The sequence below is a fragment of the Eptesicus fuscus genome, chromosome 10, assembly GCF_027574615.1.
Source record: "Eptesicus fuscus isolate TK198812 chromosome 10, DD_ASM_mEF_20220401, whole genome shotgun sequence".
NCBI lineage: Eukaryota > Metazoa > Chordata > Mammalia > Chiroptera > Vespertilionidae > Eptesicus > Eptesicus fuscus.
Genome location: NC_072482.1, coordinates 78,933,686 through 78,957,651, shown reverse-complemented (window position 1 = coordinate 78,957,651; position 23,966 = coordinate 78,933,686). Strand labels below are relative to the sequence as shown.

General features: G+C 36.9%; 1 protein-coding gene across 1 annotated transcript in view; it reads left to right on the top strand.

Moving 5' to 3' along the window:
- LAMA2 (laminin subunit alpha 2) overlaps positions 1 to 23,966 on the top strand; it is a 489,326-nt gene that overhangs the window by 376,347 nt on the left and 89,013 nt on the right. Inside the window, exons 36-40 of the mRNA XM_054722564.1 lie at positions 1,684 to 1,846; positions 3,570 to 3,780; positions 11,692 to 11,808; positions 12,498 to 12,661; positions 13,965 to 14,103. Of these exons, the coding sequence (XP_054578539.1) occupies positions 1,684 to 1,846; positions 3,570 to 3,780; positions 11,692 to 11,808; positions 12,498 to 12,661; positions 13,965 to 14,103 (794 nt within the window). The remainder of the gene's footprint in view (positions 1 to 1,683; positions 1,847 to 3,569; positions 3,781 to 11,691; positions 11,809 to 12,497; positions 12,662 to 13,964; positions 14,104 to 23,966) is intronic.

Genomic DNA, 23,966 nt, shown 5'->3' with positions numbered 1-23,966 from the left:
CGGTTCTTTGACTTATGTCAAGGTATGAGTGTGAACCAGTTGACCAAGATAGAGCCACCCTCACTACCTTCTAGAAATATAGCAATAATGTCTACCAGAGGGTTAGGAATGGCCATATTTGTTTTTTAAAACACCTGATTCAAATTGTTCTGCCAATTCAACTGTGGCTAGTAAGGAATGAGGGGCTGACCGCAGCAACTTTCTAACCAAAGACATGTATCATGAAAAAAGAATTAGAAAGATGCATTTTGGAAAGGGCCGAATCAGAGGTAGAAACTCAATCCCTTCTACTAGCCCAGTGATTGTCAAACTCTCTAGCATGCATCCAAAGCTCCTGGAGGATTTGGGGAAACATCAACTGCAGGTCTCCAACCCTGGAATTTTTAACTCAGTAGGGGTGTTAACTCAGTGTGTTAACACTCAGTTAATTGTTAACTCAGTAGGCCTGTGGTGGGGCCTGCATTTCTGATGTTTCCAGGTGATGCTGATGCTGCTCATTTGGGGACCACATTTCAGCCATTGTACCTACCCTCCATGTGACACTCACCATAGCTGCTCTACTTGGTCTGCTGAGGTGCACCTGTTTCACGAGCTCTGCCTATATTATCCTTGGAACAGCTCTTACCAATGCCAATCAGAAGAGTTTCTCTAGGAACAGAAATGAATTTCAGGACTCTTTATGTCTTAAAGAAGTCTTAGGATACAGCCTTGAATGGTAGAAATGCCTCTTGGCCAACCCACAGCCCTCATTCTAGGGGTTTTCATAGGTAATATTATAGAAATAAGAGTCTGACGGACTAAGGAGTTTTAAAAAAAATCTTTCAACTTGTTAAATTAATGTTCCATAGAACGCACTTCAGGGAAAGTTGGTCTAAAACTAATGGTAGAACTGCAAGAAAGTTTCCATTCACCAGTTTTTCAAATTTTTATTTGACATAGAGTTCGTTTTTCAAATGAAATTTTCCCCAGAATACCAACCTATAAAAGAAAGTCTTGGCAGAACAGACATCATTTGTAATACCTGAAGCACATGGAGAAAACTAAATTTCCGAAGAGCACAATTTGAAATCCCATTTAATGCATAATAAACACAGACTCTTACGTTGGGTGTTCTTGCTGGAAGGTATCTTGGAGCCCTAATCTATAACACTCGTCCCTAGACCAGGGCTCCTTTCCTCACCCTTTAAAAGCATGAACACAACTGTGTTAAAGTACAAAGGCACTTTTGTGTTTAGATAGCTCATCATCGATAGTATTTCTGTACTCAGTATTTTAAAATAGACTGAATATGGTTGTGTCTTACCAGCTATGTAGACCTTTTGTTTTCAGCTTCCAAGTGTTATGCTACATGTCTCATTTTTTTACCCTTTATCCTGAAAAGGATTTGAGCCACTTCTTTTTTTCCCCCCTGTATTTCTTCCTTTTGAGGTAAAAACAAAAATAAAAACAAAACACTGCTTTAATTACCTGCCCCCCAAAAGAAGCATATTATGGAGAAAAGCGTCACATTCCCCTGTTTGTTCAGGGTTGCTGTATTAACTGCCTCGGTTTCCCAGCAGGAACCCATGGCAGACCACATTTCATTCGGAGACGGAGATCATGGGGAAGAGCAGATATTGAGTGGCATTTTTGCAAGTGGCAGTTTTGTTTACTAATTTGCAAAATTTGTTTTATCCCTTGCAGCTGTAAATGAAAAAGCTAAAGAAGTAAATGAAACTCTAGGAATTCAAGACAAGGCCTTTGAGAGAAATTTGCCAGCGCTTCAGAAAGAGATTGATCAGATGATGAGAGAATTGAGGAGGAAAAATCTAGATGCACAGAAAGAAGTTGCTGAAGATGAGTTGGTGTGAGTAGATTGTCTATTATGTCTTCATTTCATAAACTGAGCTTTCCAAATTGTTTACTGCTTTATAAATTTTTCATCACATATATAAGATACTTTTCATTTTTATTTACTTAGTTATAATTTATCTTGCTCTAAAATGGGTTGAAAAAATGTTTTAGCCTGTATATAAATAATCAAGTAATTGATCATTTCTGGTGCCGTCCCTTCTATAGTTAGGCATATGGGCTTGCTTTATTAATTGCATTTATTTGGAACTTTTAAACTATCAGTAGTTTTTTTTATTTTGATGAAATAACCTTTGAATAAATAAAGGTATGAATTTTACAGGTCATCCTATAGGTTTCATCATCTCACAGAATGCTAAATAAGAGTCGTTAAGTAATAAATTCTTAATACTTTGAAATCAGGGTTGGGAACTTGAGGTTGGAAATAATAGTATTAGTGATTTTATTGATGCTAATTAACTCCTATGACCACACTCTCAATAAAAAAAATACATTTTTACATTCATAGCTAACATCAAAATGATGGGATTAGTAAGACTTAAATAATGTATACTAAACTAACAACATTAACAACATCTGAGAACTTGTTAAAAATCAAATGATCAAATCTCACCCCAAAACTACTGAATCAGAAACTTTGGGGATAGAACTCAGCAATGTTTTGACAAACACTTCAGGGGATTGTGATGCCTATTAGTTTTAGAAATACTGTTTTTCAAGGACTTAGCCTTTCTTAAGGGCTGATATTTCCACTTTGGGAAAATTATAGCATTAAACCCAGGAGACTCCTAGGTTACTTAGAAGAAAAAGAAAAGTAGATAAAAATCATGACTTCATACTTTATACATAGAGTTTTGTTCACAGTTTCTAACCAAACATAACAGTACTAGTATATTCATACCTTATATTCAAAGTAACAGAGGAAATGCCTCATTATGTTGAATCAGGTAGTGTTTATTTTTTATATGTGAAATAAATCACAAAACTTATTTTATCAGTCAAATTATGAGAAGGAGATCCTTTCCAATTGAAGTTTTATGTTACTAACAAATTACAAATGTGCGGGGATTTTGGAGTTTAATTTTAAATGTAAATGGCCATGTCACTTGTCAGGTATCAGTTTTCAGCTTGGTTGAGCATATAGTCAGTCTTCTTTAAATATTGTCTTACTAGAGGCCCAGTGCATGAAATTCATGCACTAGGGGGCGGGGGTCTCTCAGCCCAGCCTGCACCCTCTCCAATCCAGGATCACTCTCGCAATCCAGAACCACTGGCTCCTAACCGCTCAACTGCCTGCCTGATCACCCCTAACCACCTCTGCCTGCCTGCCTGATCGCCCCTAACCACTTCTGCCTGCCTGCCTGATCACCCTTAACTGCTCCCCTGCCTGACTGATCGCCCCTAACCGCCTCTGCCTGCCTGCCTGATGTCCCTAACTGCTCCCCTGCCAGCCTGATCACCTCTAACTGCTCTCCCCTGCTGGCCTGATTGCCCCTAACCACCTCTGCCTCAGCCCCCACCACTGTGGCTTTGTCCGGAAGGACATCCAGAAGGATGTCCATAAGATGTCTGGTCTAATTAGCATATTACCCTTTTATTAGTATAGATGTTTCCATTATTTTAATATTAGCATCTCTTTGTAATAGAATCTAATACCCATAAACCCTGAGGAGGTGGCAGGGCTCATTATCTGTTGTTGGGGTTGGGGGTGCTTGCAGAGCTGCAGAAGGCCTGCTGAAGAAGGTGCAGAAGGTGTTCGGAGAGCCCCGAGGGAAGAATGAAGAAATGGAGAAGGATCTTGGGGCGAAATTGACAGACCACAAAAACAAGCTTGATGATGCTTGGGACCTGTTGAGAGAAGCTACGAATAAAACCAGAGAAGCTAATCGCTTATCTGCAGCAAATCAGCAAAACATGACTGCTCTGGAGGTGAGTGTGAGGGCTCTTTCATCTGTCTGTGGGACCGTGGGGTGGGGTGGAGATGACCATGGCTGGCCGAGTTGATGTGCATTTATAGAGATTAGGAATGATAACTCTGAAAGGAGCAGAACAGATAATGATGATCTTTCTCCTTTTTAAATCATCAATCACTGTCCATAAAATGTAGATAATTTAAATGATTGAAGATTTTAAAAAATAGTGCAATACAGTGGAAGGGGCTCTTCATTAGTCTTAATGCCAACCGTGCCACCAACTATTCTATACACTAGAGTAATTATAGAGGCAAGCAAAGTACAGGCATGGGCAAGTCAATTACAGTCTCTAAGGATCAGTCCCCCAACACTACAGCAAGTCGAGGGTACCTTCAAGTACTAATAACACGATTTTATAATCTACCCAACCTAAGCCATACACCATTGTTTAGATATCTGATTGCCATAAATCACAGAAGTGCAAGTATTTTCTCATGGAATTTGGACACATGTGGAACAGCTCACTGAGAGACCAGAGCTTTGGGAGATTTTGAGTCCCTTTCTTTTTTGCAATGTGTTCTATGAATCAGTCTCTCTCTCTCTCTCTCTCTCTCTCTTGCCGAGAACCAATTTCAGCATGTAATAATTACAAGAGTTCCGTCAAAAGGTTAATGGGACTTGGGCGGCTCAACAAGAGTGAGCCACATATGTAATTTACCTGTTGGAAATGGCTAAATGGCATTTCCCCCAAACCTGAATGGGATTGTTAACTGCCAGACAGCTCAGGGTATTTTATTGCCTCCTGTTGGCCAAACACCTGAACAGCTGTAGGCTATTCCTGAAACTGACAATCTCTGTAAACCCTTTGAAGTGTATATTTCCACCTTGCCTTAGGACAGGTTGTGTTGAATAAAAGCTCGGGTCCTTGGTCAAGGTAGAGTCTTCAGTTCCCTTCAGTTGAAGCTCCTCTGACCCCCCAATGCCTTTCAAAACTATCTTTCGTCTTTGGACTCTTTAATCATCTACGCACAGCCCCTTTCTCCAGAATGCTGAAGCCTTTGTAAGGCTGGGAAAAGAACCCCGGCATTATGGTGCCCTAATGAGGGACACCAACAATTATGGTGCCTGAACAGGAGACCCAACATTTATTACGCCTTAACGAGGGACACCAACACTCTCTCCTCTCTATCTCATCCTCTCTGTTACTACTAACCATGGCAAATTGATCACTTTCCCCAAGAGTAAATTTAGTACATAGAATGCCACAAACCTGTATTTGGTATTTAAAAATCGACAACAGCTATTTTCTCCCCAGAAACAAACTTAACCTTTGCTGTTTTCAAAGTACTTGATCCCTTGCAGATATGAAAAGACAGACCACAATCTTAACATACAATCTCACCTTCAACTGTAACTAAACATACCCTGGCATATATGTGGAATGCTAATTGAACAAAACTAATCTGGATTTTTTTTTTATCTACTCATTTCTGTCCATTCTACTTTGGATTAAGCAGAGGACAAATTAAGTTTTTAAAGGTTTTTTTCCCCCCCAATCTCTCTCCTGGGACTTAACCTTGTCATTTTGATAGAAGATTGAAGAGGCTCACTTTTCCTTAACTGATGTATCTAATCTGAACCAATTTGGAGTCTACTGACGTGCTGGCAGTATTAAAGAAAAAGCACCGTCTTGTGAGGCAGGATGCTAGACCGTCTTCATGTCGGAGGCCCCGGCATGACTCATCCCGCTCCATCACACACCAGTGGTGTGACTAACCCGGAGGTGCACCCCTTCATTTTATGGCAACAGTTTAAGAAATTAAAATTACCTGTGTGGAAAGTATAATAAGTATCTAGAAAGTATTTCAGGAAGAGTTATAATGGCACAATAAATGGTGCTTTTAGCTATTCCTTCCTTTTAGTCAGGTTTAAAACTAGGAGCCATAATTTTTGTCCCCCCTTACCCCCCGCACCCCGAGATGCCTGGAGCTTATATAGTCAGTTCTGTAGTTCTAAGTGGTCCTTTTCATATTTTCATTTCATATGCCACGCTTAGGTAAAGGCTTGTTCAAGACTTACTGGAGTAATTAGAAAAACTGATGCAATTAACATGGGAAGGCACAACTTGTTTAAGGCTGTTTGCCAAGGCTGATTAGAGGTGATTCCCAAGGTTGGTGCTAGACTGGCTAGAAAGGAATGACCTGGAGAGTTTGTGAAACAGACCAGTTCCGTGGACTCACACTCAGACCGAGTTGGCTGGTCTAGGATGTGGCCCAGGGTCCATATTCCAAAACTTTCCCTGGGTTAATTAGATGTGCACACAGGTGTGAGAACAACCTATACATTGTATCCATTTGATTGAATAATGAGCTGAATTTTTAAAATAAATAACTTCATTGTGTCTATGCCCGCTAAGAAGGTAAAATACTAGTAAGACCCAGCTCAAATGTGTTTTTTGTTTATTTTTAAAAAGGTAAGTGTGTAATTTTTATTATTAAAAACATTTATCAAGCTCCTGCTAAATTCAGGACATGTGCTGAATACAGAAATCGTTAATGCTAAGTACTGGTCCTCATTGATCCTTGGAATGGCAGCATTAGCATCAGTTAGAACCTTGTTCAAAGTGCAAAATCTCAAGCCCCACTCAAAACTATCAACAGAAACTGTGAGTAGGGCCTAGCAACTGGTGTCTTAAAATTCCTCCAGTTATTCAGATGCAGTCTTCAGTTTAAGAACCATTGATATTTAGAATAAAAACCATTTTTGATGACTTTAGGTGACTTGTATTTATTGGGAGGCACACACAAGTAAACCATTCTATACACTAGAGTAATTATAGAGGCAAGCAAAGGAAGGACATCTCCATCACCCTGGGCTAGGATGGGTTCACAGAGGACCTGACATGTGTGTTAAGTCCTACAGGGTAGGCACTAGCTAGTCAAAATAGAAGGCAAAGAACATTCCAGAAATAGGGGGAAACAATACCAAGGCACAGGGCGGGAAAAAGATAAAACATTTTGGGAAAATTCAGTGGTTTGATAGGGTTGGAATGAAAACTCACGTAAACCAGTGAGGGGCTAGAAAGCCAGCAAAGATGAGCCAGACCTTGAGTTGAAAGAGAATTTCATTCTAAGACTAAGCCAAGGAGTTTTGTTTTTTTCCCAAAAGTTAGTGGTACACTGAAATAGTGGAGTCATGGACTAAAATTACAGCTCTGGGATTTGTGAGTGGTTCATGTAAACTAGAGAATCGGTTTGTATTGAAAAATAGTGTGGTATAAGGCTAGGAAAATGGGCCAGCGTAGTATTTAAAGTCTGTCAGACATCTACCATGTGATGGTGCTGTTGGTAATCAGGGTGACTGAGGTTGCACAGAAATGACTCCTGGCCTCATAAAATGTACAGTCTTCTAAAAATTCAGGCATTTTAACCTTTAACTACATGTACTCCTATGATTAATAGAGGCTGGAAGAATCACAGAAATGATGTCATCATAGCAGAAATTGAGAGAAGTTGGTATAGAGCAGCTTGGACTCAAACACAGGGCTCTGAAAGTGTAAGTTGATCTTATGAAATGTCAGAAAGAGCAGTAAAGCTCAGTCATAGGCTGCATAAAAGTCTGTAGGAGATGATGGTTCTGGAAACAGTATTTGGAGGCAGATCATAGAAGGCTTTGAATGCAGCCTTCTAGAAGACCAACTGGGTTAGAAGGGCATTTCCAGCAATGGAGAGAAGGCAGAGGGACTTTGTGCCAATGGGCAAAGAGAAGGTGAGCAATTCAATTAAACAAAGGAGCATGTCCTTATAACCTTATAAAAGGAAGGATTGCAAAGAAAATAAATAGTGACTTGCTAAATAAAGGATTGACTGAAAGACAGCTTTAACTGGCTTTTAAACCAACCCAAACATGCATCATCCCTCTCTCGCACTCACACACACACACACACACACACACACACACACACACACACAACACATACAAAAGGTTTTTAATTTACTGAGCTCTGGAATCAATTAAGATCTAATTAGAAGTTAAAAGTAGAATTATAATCAACTTTAGTATTCAAACAGAATCACTCAATTATCCCTATGGCATACTTTGGGAGGATAATTCTGTATAAATGGGCCTCCTTTTTGTTCCTTAACCACTCGAATCTTTCTATCTTGGGAATTTTATATCCTACATCATTCTCTATGCGTTCCCTCTATTTATTTACTTTTATGTCACTCATCATTGCTTAAAAATATACATTTATTCTCTCATTCATTTTCTCCCTCTTCCAGATAAGCCATGAGGAGTGCATCTTCTTATCTACTCTATTCCCTTGGCCCACAACAGTGTCTGCCATAATTTTTTTTTCCAATGAATACATAAAGCGCCATGAAACAAACACACAAAAAAGTCATATGTTGGCATGGTCGGTGTTGCTCAGTGGTAGAGTGTTGGCCTGCACACCCAAGTATTGTGGGTTCAATTCCCACAAAGGCACGTACCTGGGCTGCAGGTTCATCCCCTGGCCCCAGTCAGGGCATGTGTGAGGCAACCAATTGATGTGTCTCTCACATCAATGTTACTCTCTTTCTTTCCCTCTCTCTCTCCTTCACTCTCTCTCCCTCTCTCTTTCTCTCTCTCTCACACCTTCCCTCCCTTCCATTATCTCTAAAAAAATCAATGAAAAAAGTATCTTCAGGTGAGAATTAACAATGAAACAAATAAACAAAAATTATTAAAAAGTCATATGTATACTTTTATTAATATTTAGATCCTCCAAATATGCATTTTTTTCCTTGGCTTAAAACTAGATTCTGTCAGTGTCTAATCTGAAAGTTAGCCACCTCTGAAATCTCCTGACTCTCCAGCTCATTACTTCTGCTTTAGTATGATAAAGAACACATTCTGATCTTGCATAACAGTTGGTTCCCTAAAGTGACTCAAATGGAGCTTTTACAAAGATTCTAATTCGCTACTTAATTGAAACCAAAATGTGTGCAGCTCTTTCTAATGTGCATGTGGAAATATTCTCCCTCCCACTGGCGCAGCATTGTCAGGTACCTTGATTCATTAATACAAACAAGCCATGTTGAAAAAAAAGTCTTGAATGTCTATACATGGTATAACTTTTAATCAGTGCATGCAAAAGCTAAGGTCTATGGTTATGTAAAAATATGTCAGACTCTTGGAAGATAAAATATGACTTGTTATCAGGAGCATCAAGACTACCCCTATATTTATTGTCCCTGAGGAGGGAATGACATATTGAAACTCCCTGTTTTAGCCAGTGATGGGAGTAACTGATGAGCCAAGTGTCACCGTTCAAGTTTCAGGAATGGACCCTAATTTCTTTATTCATTCAAGCATATTTATTGAGGAAACTCTTCTAGGTATTGGAAATACAATGATATATAAGACTGTTTTTATGGACTTTCTATTCTAGTGAGGAAGATAGTCACTAAAATCAATAAGTGAGTAGTATATAAAATGGCCATAAACTCTGGAGCATGGGCTAATATAATAATAAGTGATATGTTTAGTGACATTACATGATGCATTCAATACGTTATCCTCTATCAGCTACCTACAGTTCAGCAGGCTGTGATTTCCACTAGTCCCTATATATGAATATTGTGATGAATTGTTGTTCCTGATTTTCATTAAATAATATGCACAATTAAGATGGTTTAATCTATTAAAAAATAAAATAATATTATCTATCTTTAGTTGTTTGTGGCCATCCAATAGAATATAACTCAGATAAATGGGTGCTAAGAAGAACAAAATAAGATAATATGATAATAGTCAACAATTACATCATGTTTACTATATTCCAGGCAGTGTTCTAAGCTAGTTCTCAAATTTTACAGTGTATATCACCTGGAGTTCTTATTAAATGCAAATTCTGAGTTGATAGTTCCCAAAAGGCATTGAGATTGTACATTTCTAACATGCTTCTGCATGATGCTAATGCTTCAATGGGCCACATTTTGAGTAGCCAGGGACAACACATTTCACATGAGGCTAAATTACTTGCCCAGGTTTCATACCTTATGACAATGGGCAGGGCTTGGATCCCAGCCAAAGCAGGCTGTAGCCTGAATAACTGTCTGCTAGTCTATAGAAAATAATTGAGATAAAGATGAGTGCTATTTTAGGTAGGTGATCAGGGGAGTGACCATCAGCAGAAAATGAAGGAAGAAGCAAGACAAAGAACTCGGGAAGGGCACGAGGTTAAGGGAACTGCAAGTGTAAAGGCTCGGAGGCAGGAACAAGGTGTATGTACCTGGTGTCACACTAAAGTGGGTTGGTGAAAAGGCAGGGAAAGAAGGGTGTGAAATTAGTGCTTTCCCGGTGCAAATAAGAAATGCCATTTCTACAATTAGAGAGTCAGTGCTTTCATAGCTCAAGACCCAGGCTGTATCATTACATAGACCAGGGTTCGGATCTTAACTACATTGTACTAACTGTGTGGCCTTGGGAAAGTCACAAAACTTGTTCAATTTTCTATTCTTTTTTTCTTTACTTTTTATTATTAAATTTATTGGGGTGACATTGGTTAATAAAATTCTATAGGTTTCAAGTGTAAAATTCTATGACACATCGTCTGTATATTGCATTGTGTTTACCACCCAAAGTTAAATATTCATCCATCACCATATATTTGACCCCCTTTACTCTTTACTACTCCCCCACTTCCCTTTCCCTCTGGAAACCACCATATTTTTATCTCTGTATGAGTTTTTGTTTTTTTCTTATTTATTCCTATTTTTTTAAAAGGTGATAAACACAGTACCTATAGAGTTAGTGTAGAATTAAGTAAGAAAGGCTTATAAACTACCTGACACATTATTAAGGTCAAAATGAATATATAAAGTAACATTATTGTTAATGTAAAAGAACATAAATGGCAGAGGCTTAAAATTATAATTGATGCAGTTAAATCCTCAGATAAAAAGGTGATTGGAAGAATACAAAGGAGTCAGAAGTAAAAGAAAAGAAAAAAAAAAAACAGGCAAAGTTATGCTCCAAATAAAGAAATAGCACTATTTCTCTCTCAATGATTTTACTCTTCTAAGTTCCGAATGAGTTTCATGTAGTGTTGAGACAAGCTATTAGTTTCAAAGAAAATTTAGAGTCTGCTCTCTTCTTATGAGAGTTTCCATTAAGTTTATTCTTCCATGTGATAGTTTCTCCTTTTTAAAAAAAAGTACTTCTCCTAAATTCCCTTAAAAATTCAATTTCTTTCCATTTTTTACAGACCTCCCATAGAATAAATCTGCTTATGTATATGCTCACAAAATACTCATTGGCACATAGATTCTGGAATTCAACATCTAGTTTCAATGTAATTCACTGTGTTACCACATGTTCAGTAATACATATTTAGCACTTACATTTTAGTTAAAAAATGATATTCAGCCCGGCCAGCATGGTTCAGTGGTTGAGCATCAACCTGTGAACCAGGAGGTCACTGTTCAATTCCAAGTCAGGGCACATGCCAGGTTGCAAGCTCAATCCCCAGTGAGGGGTGTGCAGGAGGCAGCCAGTTGATGATTCTCTTTCATCATTGGTGTTTCTATCTCTCTCTCCCTCTCCCTTCTTTTCTGAAATCAATAAAAAATATTTTTTAAAAATGGATGTTCATCTTGCTTAAAAAATAGTTTTTAATTCCTCAGCTACCATCACATAACTTTTCTTCTCTCGGATGACTTTCTCACAATGGGATGAAGAAAGTACCTTACAGGCATTTAAATAAAACAACTCTTGGAGGATTGGCTAAGTAGTTCATATTACTCTCAACCAGCCTCATTGTCAGCATGGCATACCTTATTTGCAACGCCTTTGTTCAGACAGCTCAGGGAAGTCGGGAATATGGGGCTGGATAGGGTTTTACCTAAAAGCATTTTGATGGTATGTTCATGCTGTCTTACAGGAAAAGAAAGAGGCTATTGAAAGTGGAAAACGACAAACTGAGAACACTTTAAAAGAAGGCAATGACATACTTGATGAAGCCAGTCGTCTTGCAGATGAAATCAACTCAGTCATAGACGTGAGTATTTGATTAAACCCCAAATAAAAAGATGGTAATGGCATAGGCTTTCACAGATGGGAATCAATGAGAAGTCTCAGTAATATAAGCAAATGCTAACGTTTTCTTCTTGTGGGTGTAAAGTTGTTTTTGCATTTTTCTATTGTGACTGTGCCCCCACCTATTGGCAACAATTAGAACTTCAAAATTCTCTAATGTCTGTGTGAGGGTAATCATCCACTCCCACCAGCCTGAATTTTCTTTCACACTGAAGAAGGACATTGCTTGTTGCTAGGACGACACTTACAATCTGCTTCAATATTCATATAAAGTTAGTTAAAAGAGAAATTTAAATCTACAAACAGACTTTTAACATACCATCTAATGCAGTGGACACTGGGAGATATGGTGATATAAACATAAATGGTCTAAAAGATCCTTATGAGGATCGTTTGTGCATTTATACCTATGAAGTAACATTTTTTTTAAAAAAGATACTTTGGTTCTTCTTGGTGTAAATTGGCTTCCTATATTTCCTAATCTCTTTCATTAAACAACAGCTTTTATTCTCCGTTTTCTTTTTGCTATGTTAGTAAATTTGAATTTCATAAAAAACTAAGTATGCGTAATTATATCTCAGAGAGTAATTAGTAAATGAGTGAAGGCTTGGATTTACTTACTTAAAACACCCTCTTTTCTCTACATAACAGTATGTTAAAGACATTCAAACTAAATTACCACCCATGTCTGAAGAGCTGAAAGACAAAATAGATGACCTCTCCCGAGAAATGAAAGATAGGAAGCTTGCCGAGAAGGTGTACCAGGCTGAGAACCATGCAGCTCAGTTGAATGCCTCAGCTGCTGTCCTTGATGGGTATGTCAACTGTTGTTGGAAATGTCTATGTAACTTGACACTTGCCCAAAAGTTTTGACTAACAAAAATGGTAGACAGTCGCTTTCAAATTTTGATTTCTGTAATTATGAACGTACGAGCTACATGGCCTTGCTGTGGAAGAGCCTAATTAGGGTGGTCTGGGCAGAGCTCTACTGGAGCCGCATCAAAAGTCCAAGTTAAAAGCAGATTCAAACATGGCTTGGTAGGGAGTGAGCATAGCCCCAGGCCACACTTAGAAAATGTGGGTTTTGTTCTTTATTGGAGAGCGCAGCGGTTGCCTTATTAGCATTTTAAATAATAATGTATAAATACACATTCTGCTTCAAATTTCAGTCTTATATTTTTAATGGAATCCAAACTATACATTGTTAAAAAGGTGGCTTTTGAAAATGTGGCCCAACATAAAGACTTAAGTCTTTTTTCTTTTCAGACTCCAGGGAGGCACTGTGCATTCCTCTGTGAAATAACAGCTCACTAGACCTGGGATTCTTATAAGGGTCAAAGGAGGGAGGGGCAAATGGTGAGGTGTGTTTGACTTATGGACAGCCTTCTAGGTAAAACTGGGATGCTTCCCTATAATTACAAAGGTGCTTTAGCCCCAAGAATCATTTTCCCAAACAAATCTGTATTTAATATAAGACATGTGTAAAATTCTGTTCCAATATGTAATACTCATTGATACAAAGGAAAATGTAAATGTTTGAAGACCGAGGGCACGGTTCATACACAGTTCATTTTATAACAAACTTTTGCCAATTTAGCATGAAGGGCAGTAGATGGAACAGTAAGCTAGAAATCTGTAGATGCTGGCTCCAACTCCTTAATTGGCAAGGACTTGGAGCCAACATGTTGGACATGTGACCTGAAACAAGTTATTTAACTTTCTGAGATTCATTTATTTTCACCTGGGAAATACACCTACCCTAGAGAGACTTTGTGAAATTCATTCCAGGAATGTGGTACAAGTGCTCTGAAATGTGCAGCATGCTTCACAAATGAAAGCATCATCTCACTGCACATACTTGCCTGGTGCACATGGCTACAGGAGCTGTGGGGGGTGCTATGAGTATTTAATAATATGTTCATACTATTTCATAGCTGAATTATTTAGGAAGATGAGTTTAAATTGAAAACTGTACCATAATACAGTAATAGATAGCCCACTATGACTGGAATTATCATGATTATATCGGCCCTGGTTATTTGGAAGCCATATATGTTTTGTAAGTAGGATGTTCTTCATTTAACTCTCAAATGCTTTTTCATTGGGTAATCCCAACAGAATCCTTGATGAGGCTAAAAACATCTCCTTCAATGCCACCGCAGCCTTCAAAGCTTACAGCAATATTAAGGACTATATTGATGAAGCTGACAAAATTGCTGAAGAAGCCAAAGGCCTTGCACATGAAGCTACAAAACTGGTAAGAAACAAATAGAATTATTTATGCACTGAGACTGGAGGTCCGAGTGTTTGAATAAGTACCTGAATTTCTCTAAAGGAGATATGGAAAATCCCAGTAAAATAGAATCTTTGTTTTGAATTATTTTCAAAGGCTCCTTTTACATTTTACTCAAAACAAACTCTCAGCGTACTGTAATCATAGCAGAACTCTTCTGCCACCCACCACTTACTACTGATAAAGGTCTTGAAATTCCCACAGGTGCCAAGGGGGTCTGTGCCTCCAAGTCACAGAAAAAAAATGGTCAAAGAGGTTGGGCAGCAAAATGTATCACTATTATTCCAAATGTCATCAGCAAGAAGGTGCTTTGAAAATTAACACATTGCTCATAGTTGCACACAAGTTGGTTATATGTGAAGTTTGACTACAAAGTGCATTTGTTGCAAAACACATCATATCATATGGTTCTAAACTATTTACACTGTTTTTGTCCATTGAAACCTTTGCCTTCAAAGCAACCCTTGGCTGCTGTTATTGTTCAAAATAAACTTGGGTTTCCAAGTATATTTAACACATTATCTGAGTATCTCCAGTAGTGGCAAATATTTATCCTTTACATGGAGCAACATTTTGTAAATATGTTATATGATAAGCTGTGGAACTATTTAAGGTTTTAAAAAAGCATTTCATAGGAAGCATATGATGAGTTTAAATGTGCAGGACCATTATTTACTCTTTGGTTTCACATAAAATCTCCTCTATACATAAAAATTTCAGGAAAAAAATAACTCAATTCAACATTTAACTGCAAATTAATCATAAATAATTGACGTTAAAGAAACAGATCATTTTTTGTTTTGTTTTGTTTTGTTTGTTTGTTTTTTTGCTTTGATATTGGGCACAAGTGCTTTCTTGGATCTCAGGGATATTAGAGATATTCACCACAACCTTAGAGGGTTTATTTTGTGGTCATAATGAAAACATCATATTCTATCAGCAATTATTACAGTTTGGTTTTCTCTGGAATGAGTTCCACTGATGCCATTATATTGTTCATTTATTACTCAAAATAGTGATATAATTATTGCAGAAACTTCTTTATGCTTAGTAATTCTCTTAAAATGAACCCATTTAAAAAATCTAAACTAAATTCTTTATCCATCTCCTCATAGATAATTTTCTATTTTAAAAAAGACTCTAATTTTTAAGGTCAGCATTTTCATCTGACCTATGTTTTACTGAGTGACCATTTTCAGCATCAAACTGAGTGCCTGGCAAATAGCAGGCACTCATGAATTGATAAAAAACTGAATGAGTGAATGTCATTCTAATTGATGTTTTTCATGCCTTTTACAATCTCTTGTACCAATGAAAATCTCAATCTTGCTATTGTGATTGCGTTAGCCTTATACACTTCTAACATTTTATGTTATAGAGCTGTTTAATTTCACCCAAATTTCATACTATCACTTTACACTTAGGAGACTCTCAGTTTTATGCTTCTGTGAAATATGTGCTTTTCCTCAGCATTGTGTTTATATATGATAGGCTAGCCTACCTCAAACATAGAGCTAGGATGAGTTGTAATGCATGGCAACGCATCCCCTTGTTACCAGGATTCCTTCTCTCTTTCAATAAACCATGCAAAAAATAATTAAATCTCTGAAAAATTACAAAGTAAGTGCTAAAGAGAATCACTGAGTTACTAAAGCACTCACAGCAAGCACAAAGAAGACTGGTCTGTCCCATAAAGTGATGTTTTCAGTTGGAAAAGGTTCGGGGCACATGCTATCAGGTTGCCAGTTGCTCTGAGCAAGAGTGAAGGAGCGAGGGGCACTCAGGGAATTATCCATTTTTATTCCCATGAATGACTGCCACCCTCTTCCTTACCCGTTGTTTCTGAGACCTGGCCTTCTTCAGACTCTCTGTGCCTCCTCCCTGGCTTATGCCCACTGAACAATGTCAGGCTACAATAAGTGCAAAGATGGAAGGGGAGTAAGTGTGGGAAGACTCATGTCAGGTAGTTAGGGGCGGTGTCCATCCTGCTAAGTGAAGACTCCTCTGCTGAAGTCACACATTTTCTTTTCTCTTCTCTTCACTCCATCAGAGTTTAGTTTCCCACTGAACTTCCCTGCACAGCAACTCTGTTTTATTTAGTCTCTTGGTGCTGTTTACTGAAAACAGTCCTTTTGCTCAAAATGACAATTTTAAATTAAATAACCCATATTTCTGAGGAGTCTTTTGTTTTCTTCTTGTATATTCTACTTCCTCGTGAAAAGGTTAAGTTCAGGGCCTCCGCTGACTCATGTAGTTATTGAGTGAGTGTGGTGAGCAGTGCTCGGGCCATCGCTTTTCAATGGGAACCTTTGGGTCAGACCTGAACGCACTGCCCAGCATCCTCCCCTGGGAAAGATGCTGAGCATCTCTGCTTGCTCTCGGCTCATGCAATCTCTCCCAGGCCGGCTGCCAGCCTTTCACTGCTTGGTGACTGTGGAGTTTCGTTTTATTTCTATTTCCGTTTCTGTAAAATGTGCTTAATTTGAAGACAGATCTTCTAATTCCCAAATTCTGACCTGCTATCTTCTTCATTCAATTCAGAAAAGAATGTCTTTAAAATTTAACGTCACAATAGAACTCCACCGGACAGACACATGGATAACCACAAATGACCCCTTGAGCATTTCCCTCTCACTATTTCACACACTAGTCCACACTGTTCATAGAGGTAACAGGTGGTAAATAGCAGCTGATCACTAAATGTAGATAACCTCTGCCATCTCCAAACACTGATGCTGGGATCTAGAATGGCAGCATGCTCCACATTTTCAGGACTGATAAGATATGTATATCTCCACAAAAGGTAGGAAATTTGAACAGAGAAGAACATTGCAAAGGAAAAATAAAATTATTTTCTCTAGTTAGTTTGAGATAATGCCTATACATCTGTTTGACTATGGATGTCATGTAGGATTCTTTTTTCAATTGATAGGAATTAAGTTCTAGTGGTATGCTGGAATTTCTGAAATAAAATTTGAGAGAGAAGATAGCAGGTCAGAATTTGTAAATTAGAAGCTCTGTCTTCATATTAAGTACATTTTATAGTCTATTTTAATCCCTTCCTTGGCTTAATTCCTATAATATTGTCTCCCAAACTTAGAACTTAACTTTTTCATCTAATTTTATCTTCAATCTTCAATTACCTCAGATGATATCTTCCTCTTATCATTGACACAGTTAGGATGCTAATAAAAGATGCTAATGAACTACTTATTGATAACTATGAGATACTATTCATACCCATATTTTTAATTTCTCTTTAGAATTTTACCCACATAGTTAATGTACTTGATGTGTAAATAGCATTATGAAACCCAACCCACAGGACAATCAGAGATGAATAGAATTTTAACCTATGGTCAATCTGCGATAATCATTTATGTTTGTTATTTGTCATGCTAATAAAAATAATGCTTTCCAACTTTTACCTGCATAACTCATATTTTTCTTTATAGGAAATGTTATTTTCCTTCCTATTACTATTCTCTTCTTTAATATTATTAATATCATTCCTAATAATTGCTTTTCCTTATTAGTCTTTGAGTCCTTATAGTAGCAAGATTCTTTTGACTCCACTACTATTAGTTAGCAAATCAGATAGTTAAACAATGTAAATCTTACAAAAGTGTGATTAAACATTAAGGCATTTCTTATGCGTGTTCGACTAGAAATATGGTAATGTATTCTCTCAGCCTGTCTTATTTAATATTTGCCTTATGTAATTGGATGAACCAAAATACATAAAGAATACTTGCAAGGTCATTTTTGAGTTTTTATTTCCTACATAAAAAACTGGGCAAATATTAGCAGAGTACATATTGCATTCAAAAGACCCAATAAAATATAGTCAGTCAAATTGTAAACTTGTATACCTTCTATTTCAGTCTGTAACCCACTACTTAGAAGTCATCCACACTGTAATTTTGATTTTTTATTAATATTTATAAAAATTGGAATTTACATTTTATACCAGTGTAGTACTAATGGAAAAAATGATATAAAACCATAATTGATATAACTGAATTTGCTAAGAAAACTAGTGAGCATTTCTTCTTCTTCTTCTTCTTCTTCTTCTTCTTCTTCTTCTTCTTCTTCTTCTTCTTCTTCAATTCAGCAACTTAACTACAAACTGAGTATTTCACACAATAGCAAATATGAAAAAGTCAGTGAGGCTCTAAGTAACCCCCCAAAAATATTGAATCTGTGTGTAGAAGTAGTGTTCATTAAGCCACCCTAACTTTAGTAATTTTCTTTGTACAGGATACATTCATTTGACTCCATTTGGAAACAGAGAAGCAAACTTCTATTTATGATCCAGCATTTGGCATATCTAAAAATTCAGGGCAACAACTATTAAAAATTAAAGAATTTGTATCATTACTCAGAAACTCTTCGAGATGCTGCTATAACACAACATAAGTTTGAACTAATATTATTCACAGCATCAGTGCTCTCAGGCCTGCTGTTAGGTTTTCCACCTGCGGTGGAAAAAGTAGGAGATGAAATTGCCATGTTGAGTTTGATTCTACACATTAACTGGAAAGAAAGCCTATGATCTCTGAGGACATTCTCTAACTCAGTAGATACTTCTCTGTTGACTCAAAATCAAGAATCCTTGTATAGTCCAGCCATCCTGCCCCCAACAGCTTATCTGTTCCCTGCCTCTTGGCAGCAAGCTGGTGGCCCCCATGTGTGCTGGAGCAATGGCTGTCACGCAGCAGTGGGTGAAACCTGTTCTCACTTAGTGACATATTTTTAAACCCTCTTTTGATTGTCTTTCTTGGAGTTCTCATCCGGCTGAATATTCAGTCCCTGATTCTAAATTTTCATGATTTTGAGGATTTTCTGTCCCATCCCTGAGTCTCCTTTGTGTGCTAATTGGCTTCCAGTCTTCCAGAGACTCATCTACGGTAATTCTTCTTCCATGTTAGGACTCAGTGTGCGAGGCCAGCACTAATACAGCCTTTCAGCAGATTTCAGACCAAAGCCATCACTTTTTTTTTTAATGATAATAAATTAGGGTAATTTTTTAAATTATATCAAAGTGTGTTAATGCTATCAGATGAAGACAGATGCTTCAAACAACCTGCCTTAAATTGTATTTTTAACACAACTAAAGGGTTTATAATAAAAAAAAACTGGCTTGTTTCTTTACTCATTTTTAATCACTATTTTATTTTACTCTCCTGTAGTACTTTTAAAACATAGGTTATAGTAAAGTACATTTAAAATCAATACATAGTGATTTTCATATTTTAAATTGTGTGACCTTTTTCAATCATTACAAAAGCAGTTCATGTCTATTACAGGAAAATAGGAAATACAGACAGTAAGAGGGAGAAAATATAAAATGTGAATAATCCCACCAATCACAAATAAATATTTTTATAATGTTTTTTATCTGTCCATACTTTTCTCATGCAAAGGGTAATAATTATATGACTGTTTTATAGCTTAATCTATCAATTAATATCACATGCACATTTTTATATTCTCAAAACATTCTTAAAATGTACATAATCTAGATTCCACCATTTCTTCTGAGAATTTATTTTATTATAGTAAGAAAGTTATCTCTGATTTTATCAACAGTCTAATGTACCAAATGTAAATTTATTTGATGTATATTATACATAAACATATTGCAGCTAATGGCCAGACCTTACATATACCCATGCACATTTTGAACAGTTTTCTTTATTAAAAATATTTTAAATTTAAGATCATATAAGTGATATATTATCTCAGCATATTATACCTTTTGGAAATATTTAAGACTTATCCTGTAAAATAAATTATTTGGTAATGGAATAGGTCATAAACCATGATATTGAATTTTCAGTTACAACTTTCTTTATAAAGCAGAAACAAAAACAGAAATATTCTGGCCCTGGCCAGTGTGGGGCTAAGTTGGTTGGAGCATAGTTCCAAACACCAAAAGGTTATAAGTTTGATTTCTGGTCAGAGCACATACCTAGGTTGAGGGTTCAATTCTCAGTCAAGGCACATGTGTGAGGCAACCAGTCTCTCTCTCTCTCTCTCTCTCTCTCTCTCTCTCTCTCTCTCTCTCTCTCTCTCTCTCTCTCGAATCATTTAAAACATAAACATGTTTTTAAAAAAGAAACATTCTGCATTTCTCCTTAGGGCCAAATCTTTCAATGAATTTAGAAAATTTAGCTCTAATAGATTATTTGAGGAACAATTTAAAAATAATAAAATATAATATAGAAAGTAATATAAACAATAACTTCTCAAATTAATTACTTAAATAATAAATCACTTGGGTGCAGGTTTACCAACCTGATAAACTTAACTTCAGGTCTCTTCTTTACATCTTATGCCCCTAATGGAGCCCCCTCTGACAGCAAAACACTTAAATGTTTTCATGCTCCATATGGCAGTAATCATTCTCTTTATAAAGGATTTTTTGTTTATCTATTCATTCCACTATAGTACCATTAGGAGAGGCAGAGTCTTTGCATCTCTGAATAATCAGCGCTCACTCTGGTGCTTGAGGCAGCTATACACTTTTATTGGGTAAATTAATCAATTCATTCATCTGTTAATCAGTGACATGATGATTTAACAGGAGTTACTATAAATATTTAGCAAACAGTAGGAAGAGCAAAACTAAGATGTCTCAAAAGCCAGTTATGTGCTGAGCCCTCTGTTAAATCTTTATAGACATGTTTTCCTGTATATTTCCTTCTCTAATGATCTTACATTAGCTCACATTTTTTATAAATTATTATTAACTAATAACATACAACAACCTACATATAATCATATTCTATTGTGTGACATAATGAAAGTTTTTTATCCAATTTATATATATAATGTATATATTGCATATACACACAGAGAACTTATAAAATACAATCTCTAAAAAATAAACAGTGCTATGCAACTCTAAAACCTCATTTATATTTTACATACACTACAGACACAGCTCAGAAACTCAGCCGTGATGCTTATGAATATGTATGAAGCATAATTAGCTGGGAAAATGCTGCTTCATCACCTCTTCTGATATTGTTGATGTGCTTCAGTGCCTTACTAAGCATTGTTGGAAAAGGAGCTCTCCAAATTCCAATGAGTTGAAACTGTTCTGTTCATCTATAACATGTTAGTGTTCTCCATTCTGTGATCATATGAAAGGCTTGTCTTTTAAACCTGGATTGATGGCTGTATGCCATCAGCTCTGTAATGTTTTGAAGTGCTTCTTAAAACATTGAAACCTGTCTTCTTCCTCCATGTCTCTTGAACCCAAACATCATACTTCCACTGCCCTTGCCTGAGGGTACAACTCTCTTTTTCTGTCCTATGCCAGTGATTTTCAATCTTTTTTTATCTCATGGCGCACATAAACTACTGGCACACCAAACACTATATTTTTTGCCAATATGACCAAAAAAAAAAAGTATGATTAATTTACACCAGATGGCTATTGTTGTGTCCACTATTGTCATTTTTTTTATTTGACAATCTAAATTGGTCAGTGACCCTGACGAAATAGTCAGGTATTGCATGTTTTAAAAATTCTTACAGGACACCAGGGTCCCATAGCACATTGGTTGAAAATCGCTGGCCTATACTATTAAAATAACCAACTGATCTATCCTTGTCCTCACACACAGCTGCACAATTCATCATCCTGGACTAACTCTGATGGTACACACCTACTCAGAAACTTTCACTGGCTCAACATTGCTTATTGTCCAGTTTCCTTAGTCTGACATTTAAACTGTTTTGATATTGACTCTAATCTCCCTAACAGCCTAAGCTCTACTACACCTTGCCCTTTAAAAACTCCACAATCCTTTGCAACTGAAATACTCGTCTTCCATCCACACATCAAAACTCCCTACCTTCCTGTCTTTCCTGACCTTGTTGCTACTGTCCCCTTATATCTGAGCAAGGAGTGATTGAATAAGGATCCAGGAAGAAAACACTGGCTTCCTGAAAAAAACAAAAAAGACAAGATGTCTGGAAGCAAAAGGCAGGCGATGTTCATAAATGCTAGAAGATAGGAACTTAGCAGCAGGAACCTGTGTCAGCAGATGGACTTCGGTCAGAGCTCAGCCATGTTGTTGGATGAGGGGACAAAGGTCCAGTGGGAGATCAATAAGTTGATAATCATCCCATCAGACTAATCAGAAAAATTCAGGAAAATCAGCAATATGTAGTATCAGGAATAAAAGGTGTGAAATCACTACAGCTTCTGCACAGTAAAGGTTAATGAGAGTACTATAAACAATTTGATGCCAAAAATTCAACAATTTGAATGAAATGGACAAATTCTTTGAAAAGCACAAACTATCAAACTCACTAAGAAATAAATAACTCAAATAGCACTGTATTCCTTAGAGAATTTAATTTGTACTTAAAAACCTTCTCTCTCTCTCTCTCTCTCTCTCTCTCTCTCTCTCACACACACACACACACACACACACACACACACACACACACACACACACATTCAGGTCCAAATTACTTCACTATTAAATTCCAATAAACATTTAAAAAAGAAATAATAATTTCCTCAGAGAATTGAAGAGGAGAAAATGCCTCATCTCATTCTGTGAGGCCAGTTACTCTGATACAAACCAGACAAAAATATTACAAAAAAAGGATATTTATAGACCAATATTCCATATGGACATAGATACAAAAATTCTTGACAATGTTAGATCATATCCAACCACTTATTAGCTACACACTAAGGGATTTTTTGTGTGCAAATTACTTATCTGATAAAGGATTTGTATCAGGTCATGCATAAAGATCTTTCAAAACTCAATAAGAACAAATAACCCAATAAAAAATTGGACAAAAGATTTAGACAATTCACCAAAGAAGATGGTAAATAAGCACATGAAAATATGCTCCACATTTACAAAGAAAATAAAAATTAAAACAAAAATAGTGTACAGACCCAACATAACATTTACCATCTTAACCATTTCTAAGTGTACAATACAGTAGTGTTAAATATATGCACGTCTTTGTAAAACAGATTTCTATACTCTCATCTTGCAAAACTGAAATTCTATACCCATTGAACAACTCCCCATTTTCCCTTCCCACCAGCAAAAGTAATCACACACACACACACACACACACACACACACACACACACACACACACACAACGTGGATAAATCAGATACACACACAACATGGGTAAATGTCAAAATAATTACCCTGCACGAAAAAAGCCAGAGTACATACTGGATGATTCCATTTATGTAAAATACTGTAAGTTGCTACCTAATAGTGATAGAAAACAGATCAGTGTTTGTGTGGAGATTAGGGAAAGACAAGAAGTGGTCAAAGGAAGAAATTAAAAAGAATTGATGGAGCCCTAGCTGGTATGTCTCAATAGTTAAGGCATTGACCCATATACCAAAGGGAATTGGGTTCAACTCCCAGTCAAGGGCACGTACCTCGCTTGCAGGTTCCATCCCCAGCCCTGGTTGGGGCAGGTGTGGGAAGCAATCTCAATCTCTCTCTCTCTCTCTCTCTCTCTCTCTCTCTCTCTCTCTCTCCTCTCTCTCTTTCTCTCCCCCTACCCTCACTCTCTCCCTTCTACACATTCTAAAAAAAAAATCAATGGAAAAATATCTTTGGATGAGTATTAAAAACAAAAGAAGAGTTGATGGAAATGTTCTTTACCTTGATTGTGGTGATGGTTTCATGTTATGTCAAAATTTATCAAATTGTAAATATGTAAAGTTTATGCATAAATAAATTTGTAGAAAATGTAAAAAAAAAGAAGAGAAAGAAAGAATATTAGTCATCATTTTCCAACAATTTCCACAGTTCAGA